The sequence below is a fragment of the Crotalus tigris genome, unplaced genomic scaffold (assembly GCF_016545835.1).
Source record: "Crotalus tigris isolate CLP2741 ecotype Arizona unplaced genomic scaffold, ASM1654583v1 scf7180000024290.1160143, whole genome shotgun sequence".
NCBI lineage: Eukaryota > Metazoa > Chordata > Lepidosauria > Squamata > Viperidae > Crotalus > Crotalus tigris.
Window position 1 is genome coordinate 238,495 of NW_024100463.1, and position 13,955 is coordinate 252,449.

The 13,955-nt window shown below is 37.4% G+C and overlaps 1 protein-coding gene across 6 annotated transcripts in view; it reads left to right on the forward strand.

The window, feature by feature from the left end:
- CCDC148 (coiled-coil domain containing 148) overlaps positions 1–13,955 on the forward strand; it is a 182,949-nt gene that overhangs the window by 145,575 nt on the left and 23,419 nt on the right. For all 6 annotated transcript variants that reach the window (XM_039323962.1, XM_039323963.1, XM_039323966.1 and 3 more), the window contains one exon: positions 7,214–7,354. In XM_039323962.1, coding sequence (XP_039179896.1) covers positions 7,214–7,354 — 141 coding nt within the window. The remainder of the gene's footprint in view (positions 1–7,213; positions 7,355–13,955) is intronic.

Sequence of the window (13,955 nt, forward strand, 5' to 3'; positions counted from 1 at the left end):
GTTTAAAGATTCATTTTTAGTAGCAATTTAGTTATCTAGGTTATACTTTCCATTACCGCCTGCATCATAATTAAAATAAGCTTTGCTATATAGTGTTTTTCCATTTTCCTCTTCTGAGTTTTGTTTCTATCTGGAAACTAGATAGCCAGTTACATATTTTGCTGGAAAATACTTGCATGCAGTAGATAATAAAATGAAAGTTTTATAGTTTTATAAGCAAAAATGATAAAGAATAGCTAATGTTTTTAAAAGTACCCTACTATACCAAATTGTTATCTTAACCTCCAAAGATAATAGCAAAGCAGTGCCAAAACCTGGATGTGATCTTGTTTGGCAGTTTCAGCCCTAATGTGTGCTGCTTCTAAGCATCAGCCTTACTTGTTTCAGATTTTCCATTCAGGTTGATGGAGGCCTCAGCTCCATGACCATATTTTTAAATACTTAGTGTAAACCAGCGGTTCTCAACCTGTGGGTCGTGACCCCATTTGGGGTCGAACGACCATTTCACGGGGGTTGCCAAACATCGCGATCCGCCATTTTCTTCTCAGCTGGCAGCACCGCGCATGTGCGCCGTGCTGCGCATGGGCGGCGCGCATGGGCGGCGCATGGGGGCACCGCCACGCATGCACGTCACACATGGGGCAGCGTGCATGCGCAGCACGCATGGGGCTGCCGCCGCGCATGCACACCACACCGCACATGCACGGCGTGTCCTTATGAGCGGGGTCGCTGGTATAAAAAGGTTGAGAACCACTGGTGTAAACCTTGAAAATACTCTGGAGCCTCCTCATGATGCAGCTTTTTGGTTGTAAATCTGAAAGGAATTTCCAGACAAGGTGCAACTTGACTGGATCCCAGTGGAAGGTTTCTGGCAACTTTGGACTGTTTCAGATTATTGGAGAGGCATTTTGGGGTAAAATTTCACATGATGACTTTCAGCACAATTTTCACATGTTTTATTCAGCACTACAAATTGTAAATAAACATAACAAATGTTACAGAGTGAGTGCCTGTTCAGATTTTCAAATGATATCTCTTCGTAAGCCCTGCGATATTGGCTAACATGCAGTCTACTAATTCAGAAGATTAAGTGACCGCATTCTTGTAATTAAATACAGTTTTTTCAATTAAGTAGGCAAGTTATGTTTTCTGAAGAGACTCAGATTTTTAGTCTTGGGATTTGCTTAGCACAGAGGAGAACATTTTGTCAATGCCAGACACATTAGTCCTATGTGGAGGTTTGAGATTTTGTGGTGGATTCTGACTTTGGAAGCCTGAATTGGAAATGTAGCTGCATTGGATACAGAGGTCCAGATGACTGTGAACCTTAATTAAGAGAAGCTCTATTAATCATGAGCAGTTGAGCAGAATCAGATCTTATAGGTGGAATGTAAAAGTGACAGAAATGTTATAGATGGAGTGGTAGAGCCATTGTGTTCATGCCCTTTCTTCTACAGTTACAGTTTTCAAATTCTTTAAATTGACAGAGTTTGAATGTTTCTGTTTTTATCAGATATAATGCTTGCACCATGAGTGGTGGTAACTGTGGGTATTGTCAGTATTTTTGATTGATTGATTGGTTTCTATCCCATCGTTCTTCTCAGAAGACACAATCTAATGTCCTAAGTAGCACATAGTGCAATTTTTTCTGATGGACCTGCTAGAAGCAGAAAAAGTGAGCAATCTAATAACAGAAAGTATATCTGAACCTCTTGTATGTGTATGTGTACACTTTTGAGAGAAAGCAATTAAATTTCATTTTTAATGTGTGTCCATATGCCCACAGTAAAAAAATGACAATAAAGGTTATCCTATCCTATCTTATCCTATCCTATCCTATCATTTTATCTTACCTTACCTTACCTTACCTTGTATGTCATTTGTTATTATGTCATTTTATATGTACATCAACCATATGTGAAGGCTATACGAGAGATAGATCAAACCAAGTCAGTTTGCTGTATTTTGCATTCAAAATGGCCTTCATTTGCATCCAGGAAAGATTATATTTGTAGTTTATCCCCAACCTAGTTATTCAGATTTTCCAATGCTGCACCCTTCACTGGTATAATTGAATCTATCTATCTTGCTGCTGGTCATTATCTTTTTCTCTTTCTTTCTACCTTTCTCAGTGTTATAGATTTTTCAAGAGAGCTAGGTCTTCATATAATATGTCTAAATTTTGATCATTTGAGCCTGATAATTTGTCCTTTGAATGAGAATTCTGAATTATTTGTTCTGTAAGCCAGTGGGTTGTTTGATTTTATTTTATTTTTTGCTATCCATGTTATTCCCAGGAGTCTTCTCCAATACTAAATATGAAAACCATCAATTCTCTTTCTATAGTGTTCATCAAAATCCAACACACACTTCCATTGAGTAGCACAGGAAAAATTATTGCCCATATGAATCTGAACTTTGTAGATGTAGACATATCTGGGCTTCTGAATATCTTTTCCAAGGTCATCATTGGTAAACTACTGGGCACTAGTCTGTGACATATTTCTTACTGCTGGTTCCTTTGATGATAGTTGATACTAAAATGCAGAAGTTATTCACTAATTCAGTATCATCCTAGTCAATTCTAAGACTGGTTGTTCCATCTGTTGTCATTAGTTTGGTCTTAGTCACATTTTTCATTCTTTGACTTTTATTGCTAGAACTTCCAGATGTTTTCCATTTTCGGCTATTAGAGTAGTGTCATCAGCATATTCTTCTTCCGGTCTGAAAATCATGCTCATCTTTCTAATAATTCTGCTTCCCTCAATATATATTCAGCATGTGGGAAGTCTTGTCTCATTTTTTTGCTGATCTGCAGGCAGGCAGTCTGTTTCAGCACATTCCAGTTGAATTGTGATTTCCTGACGTGTATAGATTTTGTACAAATATAATGAGATGTACTGGGATTCCATTCTTCTTCCAGTCTGAAAATCATGCTCATCTTTCTAATAATTCTGCTTCCCTTGATATATATTCAGCATGTGGGATGTCTTGTCTCATTTTTTTGCTGATCTGCAGCCAGTCTGTTTTAGCATATTCCAGTTGAATTGTGATTTCCTGATGTGTATAGGTTTTGTATGAATATAATGAGATATACTGGGATTCCATTTTACTAAGGACATTCCCCAGTTTGATATGGTTGATACAATTTATTACTTTCTATAATCAGTGGAGCACATGTTTACTTCTTTTTGGTATTCTTTGGCTTTCTTAATTATCCAGGATGTGTCAACAATAATGTCTAGTGTTCCTTGGTCTTTTCTAAAACCAGTTTGAACATTTGGAATGTAGATTAGATTAATATTATTTTATAATAGTACTAAGTACTATTTTACTAGCATGTCAAATTAAAGATATTGTACAATAGCTGCACACTCTATTAAGTCTTCTTTCTTTGGTATTGGCATGTAAATTGACCTATTCCAATCTGTTCATCAGATTGTGTTGTTTGATGACATAGTTTAGTTAGAAACCTTGTAAAGTTTTCTGTTGCTTGCCATATGTTTTTCAGATATTCCATCATTCCTGTAGTCTCCTCATTTGGTAATGATCAGAGTGCTGATTTAATGTACTTTTCTAATACTAGAGATTCCTGCAAGTAGGAAATATTTTTTTAGGTATCAATGATGTTGACATCTCTGTTGTACATAATTTAAGTAAGTTTCTTCCATCTTCCTTTGATCTCCCTTGAACCAGTTACTATCTGTCCATTGTGACTACCAGCTCAAGGTTGGATCGCCTTCTGAGTTCAGAGATCTTTTGGAAGACTTTCCTTGTTTTTCTTTCTCTGTTTCTATGTCCAGTGTCTTTTCAGATGCCATTGTACTACTTATTGTTTTCTCACCCAGTGGCTTTCTTAGTTCCTTCCTGATATTTTTATCTTTCATGGTTTTGGCTTCTCTTCTTCTCTTCTCTTCTCTTCTCTTCTCTTCTCTTCTCTTCTCTTCTCTTCTCTTCTCTTCTCTTCTCTCCTCTCCTCTCCTCTCCTCTCCTCTCCTCTCCTCTCCTCTCCTCTCCCCTCCCCTCCCCTCCCCTCCCCTTCCCCTTTCTTCTTGGCAGTTTCCAAGTTTTGTTCTGACATGTGTTTGCTTCTTTCTTTGTCTTTAACTTTCTTTTTCTTCACATTAATCCTTAACAGTTTCTTTAAACTCATTCCACAGTTCCTCTACGTGGAGAAAATCTATGTATGTGGGTCATTAAGAATTACACTGATTTGATGGAACATAATAAACAATTTCTCTTGTTTCTTATCAATGAAGTTCAGATCTTCAAAGTAATTCATGATGTTCTCTGAAAATAATGGGTATATGTTCAATAGTAGTATCTGTGAGAGGGATCTTGGAGTCCTAGTGGACAATCATTTAAATATGAGCCAGCAGTGTGCTGCAGCTGCCAAAAAAGCCAACATGGTGCTAGGTTGCATTAACAGAGGGATAAAATCAAGATCACGTGAAGTATTAATACCACTTTACAATGCCTTGGTAAGGCCACACTTGGAATACTGCATCCAGTTTTGGTCACCACGATGTAAAAAAGAGAGAGACTCTAGAAAGAGTACAGAGAAGAGCAACAAAGATGATTAGGGGACTGGAGGCTAAAACATATAAGGAACGGTTGCTGGAATTGGGTATGTCTAGTTTAATGAAGAGAAGGATGAGGGGAGACATGATAGCAGTGTTCCAATATCTCAGGGGCTGCCACAAAGAAGAGGGTGTCAAGCTATTTTCCAAAATGCCTGAAGGCAGGACAAGAAGCAACGGATGGAAACTAATCAAGGAGAGAAGCAGCCTAGAACTAAGGAGAAACTTCCTGACAGAATAATTAACCAGTGGAACAACCTGCCTCCAGAAGCGGTGAATGCTCCAACACTGGAAGTTTTTAAGAAGAGACTGGACAGCCATTTGTCCGAAATGGTATAGCGTTACCTGCCTGAGCAGGGGGTTGGACTTGATGACCTCCAAGGTCCCTTCCAACTTTATTATTATTATTACTATTATTATTATCGATCATCGCACAGTCAGCCAGATGTTCAGACTGGATTTGCCATTTTGTCTACCTATCGAGTCCTTACCCAGGACCTGGGATAGGCAGAGGTGGATGTTTGATGGTATTATATATATCGTCGCAGGATGGAAGCAGTTCCTAATAAGGCTGCCTTTTGCAATTGACTAATAGCGAATTTGTCAATGCCAATGGTGTTCAAGTGGTGCTCCAGTTGTTTTGGGATTGCACCCAAGGAGCCTATTACTATTGGTACTACCCTTGCTTGCTTTTGCCACAGTCTTTCTATTTCTATTTGTAGGTCTTTGTATTTGTTATCTTCTCCAGTTCTTTCTCGTCTATTCTGCTGTCTCCAGGCACTGCCACATCCACTATCCAGACTTTTTTGTCTTTCTTATCGACAATTGTTAAGTCTGGGGTGTTATGTTGCAGGTGCTTGTCATTATTATTATTATTATTATTATTATTATTATTATTATTATTATTATATGTAAATTGAGCGACTTTCTTATTCACCTTATCGTGACTTGGAACTTGTACAAGTGAAGTTCATGGTTTGTTTCACAATCAGCCCTTGGTCATGTCTTTGCTTTATACATGAATTTATTCAGGTTTTTCTTAATATGGTGCAGAATACAGACACAAAAACTGCATTTGTTTTTCCCACAGAAAAATTGTACAAAATTAAACTTATCTTGGTGTAGAATGCTGGAAAGAATGCGTTCTGTTTCTTTTTTAGCTTTTTCACTTTCTTTTTTTGAATAGTGTGTAAATGTGATTTATCTCTATGTGTATATTGACAGCTGAAGTGTCTGGGTGCCAAACCTCCAGGAATTCTCTAGCATTTTTCAATTTAACTTAAGCTAGGATGCTTACAGTTTACCAATTGAAACTATGGTTTACTCTGTCCATGCTTTGTGAGATTAAGGAATTTTATCATGTCTTAGTTGGTATTCATGAATGTGTTCTGCCAATCTTCTGCTTGTCTATCCTACATAGTGGTTATTACAGTCCTTACAATTTCTACAATCTCTATGTTATGGATAACTCCTGTTTTTTCTTTTTCGGCTACTGGATCTTTTGATTCAGTTAAGATGTTTTGCAGGACTTTAGTTAGTGTGCTATGGTGATGCCATGTGGTATAATAAGGTCTCCACAGTTCAACTCTGCACTACATATATTCTCTTCTATAGAGCAGGTTGTAATAGTCTGATAGTTGTTTCTGAGATGTTTCTAATATTTGGTAGAGTTATCCTTTGCATAGAAGGATAAGCAATGAAGAAATCATTGCTTAGTAGTAAAAATTGAGAAGTTGACCTGCTTTATTTCAATTTCCTAGGCCTTTATTATTGAACTATGGTTTCCTCCTTAATATTTTCAACTTTGGCATCCCAGTCTCCAGCAACAAACAGCACATCTTGCTTGCATGTGCTGTCAATTTCAGATTGAATGTGACTTAAAACTCATAAACTTTGGGGACACAGCTCACTTAACAATTGTCTTGCTTAGCAATGGAAATTTTGGGGTCCATTGTGGTTGTAAAGTGAGGACTACCGGTACTGTTGCTGCCTTAAAGAGGTGCCTTCCTGCTTTAGCTAGGCAGCTGTGATGACCTTCACACCTAGAATCTATGGCAGCGCAGTGGTTAGAATGCAGTATTGCAGGCTAATTCAGCTCAATGCAAGAGTTCGATCCTCACTGGCTCAAGCTTGACTCAGTCTTCCATCCTTCTGAGATTGGTAAAATGAAGACTCAGATTGTTGGGGGCAATATGGTGGCTCTAAAAACTGCCTAGAGGGGCTATAAAGCGCTATATAAATCTATTGCTATTACTAGAGTGCCCGTGCAAGGATAAAATACTCATTGCTTTCTTCACTCCCTAATTCCAGAACACACACTACCATGAGAAAGCAGCTTAGCAAGAGTTGGGGAACGTCCACAGGAGTAGGTGATCAAAAAGGCTAAGAGGTTAGCCACAACTGTGCGTTCTAAGCCCATCGTTTTTTTATATGTTTGTGCAGGGTATGTAAAAAGGGGCAGGTGGTGGCTGTCTGGAGTAGTAGGGAAACATCAGATATTTGGAAACATGTTCGCCCAAAGTGAATTGGGCTGTATTCACACAAGTGGGTTGGGGCAAACTTCCAAAACATGAGCAAATAGAATTTTTGGGGTTGCTGACTGAACACGGTGATTGTCTCAATTTTTCATGAAGGTGCTGTTGTGGCGTGCCCAGCAAGAGGAGGCTGCCCGTCTGGAAGCTGCAATTGCTGCCCGAAAGAAGGAAGAAAAAGATGAACAGGAGAAGTTTCGGAAAGAGAAAGAATTGCTTCAAAGAGCTGAGGATAAACAAAAAGTAGGCAACTTCTGTCTGGGTGTTTGTGTGTCCGTGCACGAACACTTTAAATGCTTTAATATATTTAAAACATTAATTGATCTGGATACTTCATACCCGTGTAAGCAGTCTTAAGGATTATTACAGAGATTAATGAGTGCTTAGTGGATATCAGCCAGGCCAGTATATTTTGCAGCTTTGAAAACTCTTGACTTTTTCACAGCCATGTTAAGTCTCCCCGCCCCACTTTTTTTTTCCATTGGGGGGGGGGGAAAGCCCTTATTATGAAGAGCACGCTTTCAGGCATATGCCTACTGTACTCTCACAGAGAGAGAGAGAGCGAGAGAGCAGAGAAGCCAGCAAGAGCAGATTTTTGCTGTCAAGAGCAACGGTGGCAAAGACCAGAAATGGTTTGCAATGCAGCAGGCAAGGTATGCTGCAATGCACCAAATAAGCTTCCCCAGGATAATGCCTGCACAAAGCAAATGAAGCATGGCACCGCTTCAGGGAACAGTGGGCCTGATGCCCGGTGGCAGGGGTAGGGGGCAAATGCCTGAAGTGGGTCTCAGGAAGCCTGTTTGCATTAGCCTTCCTTTTTCTGATCATTTGAGTAGCAGAATGCAAAAGGCAAGCGATCAGCAGCCTCTGAGGGGGGGGGGAAAATGAAAAGGAGGATTGTTGAAATTACAGCATGTATTATATTGCTCCTCTGAATGCCATTATGACAATGGGAGCTATTAAGTGAAATTATTATTATTATTTACTAAACCTCATCTACATTTTAAGGGTCAATTGTCTTGTTTAAAAGCAGCCTTTCAGAATGGGATTCCCAGGCTCTCATAATACAGCTCAGTGTTTTTCTTGCTCAGTAAGTGATAAAAATAAAATCAGGTAAAGTGTAAGCTTTATTTTATGTGCCTTATTCTTGTTTGTTTTCCTTTGAGAGGGTGAAGGTTGACTGTAAATAATCCCTTTTTTAGAAGGAGTGCCTTTATCACTTTTTCAAGGTTCACTGAAATAAATATGATTAGTGGATGCAAAGAATTTCTTCCTTCACAAATGAATTCGCTGGTAAAGAGAAAAGCAATGATACGTCTATTTGGAAGAAAAAATGGTATTCCATCCCAAAAAATCCAGCATTTGTTCTTATTAAACATTAAAAACAGATTTTTCAGAAAAGGAGAAAAGAATGATAATAAGAAAATCTCCTGACTACAATTTTATTATCATTTCTAAAACTAGCTTTATAGAGGTAGTGCATATATTCAGAATTAGAAGAATATTTTTTGCTTTCCTAGCTTGAATCCCAGTATATGTGGAAGCATTTTTTTTAATGCACATTGGCGCTTTTCTGTTTTGGCTGATTTGTTTTTTCCCTGAGACCTTAGTTTTTTAAATTGCTTCATAGATGGTTTACATTTCTCCAAATATATCTAAGAGATATTTTTTGATGGCAAATGAGGTTGTTTTTTTTTACAGATATGGTGTTATAGTAATATAATATAATTAATTATGGTCTATTATATATGATATAGTATAATATAAATTTTGTAAATAAATAATTAGTTGAGCTCTGTATATGAAGTGTTCTTACTGCTTTTCCAGCTTGCTCAGATTAGCAAGTTTTTTATTCTTATTTTGTTCATGAAGTAAACTAGATTTAAGTTTGACCAAAATATTCCTTGGGAATCCTGGCGGTAGTGCAACACTTTCAAAGTGTCAGGTGTTGGCCACAGAACCTCCCATAAATTATACATAATCTATGATTATTAATTAACAGCTGCAATCTCACAAAAAATGCCAAATTCCTCTCATCTTGGCAATGAGGTTGTCATATTTCACAAGATTTTGGTAATCCTATAAGACAGGGGTGTCAAACTCAATTTCATTGAGGGCCGCATCAGCATTACGGTTGCCCTCAGGGGCAGGGGGCGTGGCCACGGTGTGTGCGGCCCACTGGGTAGGCGTGGATGGAGTTGGTGTGGCCTAATGGATGGATATGGCCAGCTCTACATTGTTCGCGTCAAGGGTGCCTGTGGGGGCTTGGGCAGGAGTGGGACAGATCTGATGGTCTCTGGCAGAAGGAGGTGGGACCGGGGCAAGTGCCAAGGCATGGTCCATTTCTTCATTCCTCACAAAAGGTGACACCTCCCCAGCTTGCATCCAGAGGGCGGGGCCAACACAACAGGGGCTGGTTCTTCACTGTTTCTAGACGGCCTTGTGGAGCTAAGACTGAATGCGTTTCAGCATAGATGGTCACCACAAAATTGTACATTGGCTCCCGGCCGGCCTGGGCCAGGGCCAAGGCAGCGGGGCTGTTCCTTCACTGTTTCCAGGATGGCTTCGCGGGCCACATGAAACCACTTTGTGGGCTGCATACGGGCCCCGGGCCTTGTTTTTGACATGTCTGCTATAAGATTTCAGTTATTTTCTATGTTTGATGGTCCCTGCATTAGAAAAAGACTATTATTTACAATTTCAGATATTCCAAGATATTATAGTAGGCAACACTCCTTACTCTTTGTTTTATAGAAGGCAAAGAGAAGCCATTTGCTTAAGATCTTCCAGATTGCTTAGATTGCTTTTAGTACATTTGTAACTGGAAACAGTTGTGGTCAACATTAAGGCTGTCCATGCTTTGAAAATAATTCAGAAAAGGTCCCTTGAAAAATATGTGTGTAAAGCGTCTCTTTAATGTACCCGTGTCTTCTTTTTCAGACTTCTGTACAAACCTAGAGAATAATGTAATTGATTTAATGAGTTGCATAAAGACCCAGCTGCTCAAATTGTTGATGTCTTAAAGCAATCACAGATTTGTTTTCAGTCTTATACAGAAACCTGAAAAAAGACATGACTGCTTTAAAAAGGTGCTGCAATCTCACTCCCAGTCATTCCAAAGCTTCTCTTCTGAATAATTTTAGAAGTTTAATAGGCTCAGCAAATATCTTATAGAGGGACTTTATGCTTATGTCTGTACTATTGCTAGGTTCTGGAGTTCCACATTTTTTTTTTGCTGTTGAAAATTTTTATTTTTTCCATTTAAACATTATAAAAATACAATACAAAATAAGATAAATTCATAACCATTGGTGCGACCCGCCCATTCCCCCCAGGCTGCGTCCACCCTTTCTTAAAACATTCCCTACTTCCCTCCTCTTTCTCTCCTCCCCTCCTACTCTTTTCCCCTCCCCCTCTCCTCTCAATACCCTACTTCCTCTCTACACCTTCTCTCCTCTCATCCCTATCAAACCCATGAACGCAGCATAAGGGGAGTGCCCGGGCCGCACTCCTATAAACAACCATTATCTATACTACACTTACCCCCCTCTTACCCTCCCTCCCACCCCCAACCCCACTCCCTTCACTTCCCAGAGCAGAATACAGGGTTAATAATAACAAAATTTAATAATAAAAAAAAGAAAAAAAAGAAAAAAGAAAAGAAAAAAGAAAATATCGTAATTAACCTTTAACTCCATAACCTATAAGACAATTCTCTATAATATTTGTTATAATATTCATTCATAAAATAAATGAAACTTTTTAATTCCATACTTTTTCTGAATATAATCTATCCAACCTCTCTATACAATGATGTATCTTTCTTGTGTATGATCCTTTAAATAAGCAGAAATTTTTGCCATTTCTGCAAAACTAGATACTTTAAGTGTCCATTCTTCTAAAGTAGGCAAAGAATCTTTCTTCCAGTATAAACCTACCAATAACCTTGCTGCAGTTACTAAATTCAACATCAAGATAGTTTCTTTTTCATTTAAATCAACGAAAATACCCAGTAAAAATAGTTGAGGAGTAAACTTTATTTTCCTTCTAAAAATCTTTTGAATGCTCCACCAAATCATAATCCAAAAAGCCTTTACTTTTTTACAATTCCACCAAATATGAAAATATGTCGCATCATTATTACCACATCTCCAACATTTGGGCTGTATATTAGGATACATACAGGATAATTTTTTTAGCATCTAAATGCCATCTATAAAACATTTTATAAAAATTTTCTCTCAAATTTTGAGCTTGTGTAAATTTAACATTTCTAGTCCAAATTGTCTCCCATAAGTCCACTGAGATCGGTTCCTGTATATTCTGAGCCCATTTAATCATACAATCTTTAACCAGTTCTGTTTCCGAGTCTAACTCTAATAACACATTGTAAATTCTTTTTATATGATCCGGACTCTGGTTTTTAATCTGAATAACCAATTGTTTATCTTCTAATGTTATTCCCTCTTTCTTATCTACAGTCCATCTATCCACTATTTGTAAGTATTGAAACCATGACTGTAGAATATTTTCCTGCCTTAATACATCTAGGGATTTCAAATGCCAATTCTATATACGAGATTTTATCAAAATTTATCCCCTTAGAAGTTCCCGCAATTGCGTGTCTGGGAATCCCCCAGATAGATATTTTATAATTTAATCTATAATAATACTTTTTCCAAATACGAAGTAGGGCATTCCTCAAAATATGTGATTTAAAAGTCCGATCGACTTTCTTATTAAAAATTAAGTATGCATGCCAACCATATATTAAATCCCAACCTTCCAAAAAGAGAATATCCATATTTGTTAAATTAAGCCAGTCACTTAACCAAGTTAAGGCGGCTGCATCATAATATAATTTCAAATTAGGTGCCTTAAGTCCCCCTCTTTCTCGAGCACCCTGTAGTATCTTAAACTTAACCCTTGGTTTCTTCCCGGCCCATATAAAATTGTTGATACCCTTTTACCATTCATCCAAATTTGCCTCTTTTTTTAGAATAGGTATCATCTGAAACAAAAAAAGAAACTTTGGTAGAACATTCATTTTTACAGCTGAGATTCTCCCCAACAATGACAATTGCAATTTTTTCCAGTCTTTTAAGTCCTTTTGTACTTTTACCTATAATGGTTCATAATTATTCTTATACAATTTTCCATTTGAAGCAGTTAAATATACTCCCAGATATTTAACCTTTTTTACCATCTGAAAACCTGTGGCTTTAATCAAACTTTCCCTATCCTTAACTGACATATTCTTAGATAATATCTTGGTCTTGTAATTGTTAACTTTAAAACCAGAAACATTCCCATACTGTGTTATAAGTTCTAATAAACAGTCAATCACTTGATTCGGTTGTTCCAAAATTAAAACCAAATCATCCGCGAAAGCCCGCAATTTATACTCATTCTTCCTTATCTTTACACCCTTGATTAGCTTTGATTCTCGAATCTGAATCAATAAGATTTCCAGCATTAAAACAAATAACAATGGGGATAATGGACATCCTTGTCTTGTCCCTTTTTGAATATTAAAATTCTCAGTCAGTCCCCCATTTACGACAATTTGTGCAGATTGTTGCTGGTATATAGCTTTAAGTGCATGTAAAAAATTATCCCCAAAGTTCATTTTCTCTACCAGTGAAAATAGAAATTGCCAGTCTAATTGATCAAAAGTTTTTTCAGCATCCAAAAAGATAAAAGCCACAGGAATCTGGTTGTTCTTATCCAAGTACTCAATTAAGTTAATAATTTGTCTAACATTATGTTTCATGTATCTCCTTGTTATAAATCCATTTGTGGAGGTGATGACGATGTTGCCTTTAAAATAGAATGATAAAAATCTCTTGCCTTCGAGACAGTGGTTAATCTGTGACGTATCCCCTCATAATTCACTATTATTCCTCTTGGAATCTCCCATCTAAACTGAATTTGATGATGTTTTAACTCATCAGACAGAAAAGTAAAATCTTTTCTGCCTCTTAGAATTTTTGGAGGTATTTCTTCTAAAATTATCACATCTTGATCTGCAATTTGAAACTTTTGTTTATAAAAAGCCTGTATAATTTCATTACGAATAGATCTTCTAGAAAAATAGATAACCACATCTCTTGGTAAATTTCTCTGTCTGGCAACCCGTGAATTAACTCTAAAAATTTTTTCTATCTCATTCTCAATTATTTCAGGTCTCCAGCGAAGATTAAGAGCAATATCTTTCACAATAAGCATCTTTAAGTCCTCCTGAGAATTCTCTCTCAGCCCTGTGATACGCAATGCATATTCCATCTCTCTGTATTGTGAAATGGTTTGTTCATCCTGTGTGATTTCTATCTTGTTCTCTACCTCCTGCATTCTAGATACAATTCTTGTTGCATTTTCAGTAATCTCCTCCATTTTGTCATCAATTCTCTCTATATGCAGAGCAAGGCCCTGAAAAGCAAAAAGTATATGGTCCCTTACTTGCTTGTTCTTTTTCTCCAATAATTCTTCTGTATTAGCCCTCTCTGCAATTATAAGATCTTTTACTTCCTCCTCAATGTCCAAAGCATGCTTTTTTAAAGCTTCTTGTAAATCACTAAGAGAAATTGCAGGAGGAGGAGAGGGTGGAGGTGATTTTGGTTTCTGAGAAACAGACTGAGGCATTGGGGAAGAGATAGGAGCTTTAGGAGCAGGAGGCAGGCGTTTTGAAGCCATTTTCTTAAGTTCCAAGAAGAAAGATTCTTATTTAAAAAAAAGGAAAAAAAAAGAAAAAAAATCACAGTTCTTTTAAATATTCTTTAAAAAAAAAAGGAAAAAGAATAAAAGCCAAATTCTTACTTCTATATTTAAAGAATTAATCTATGTC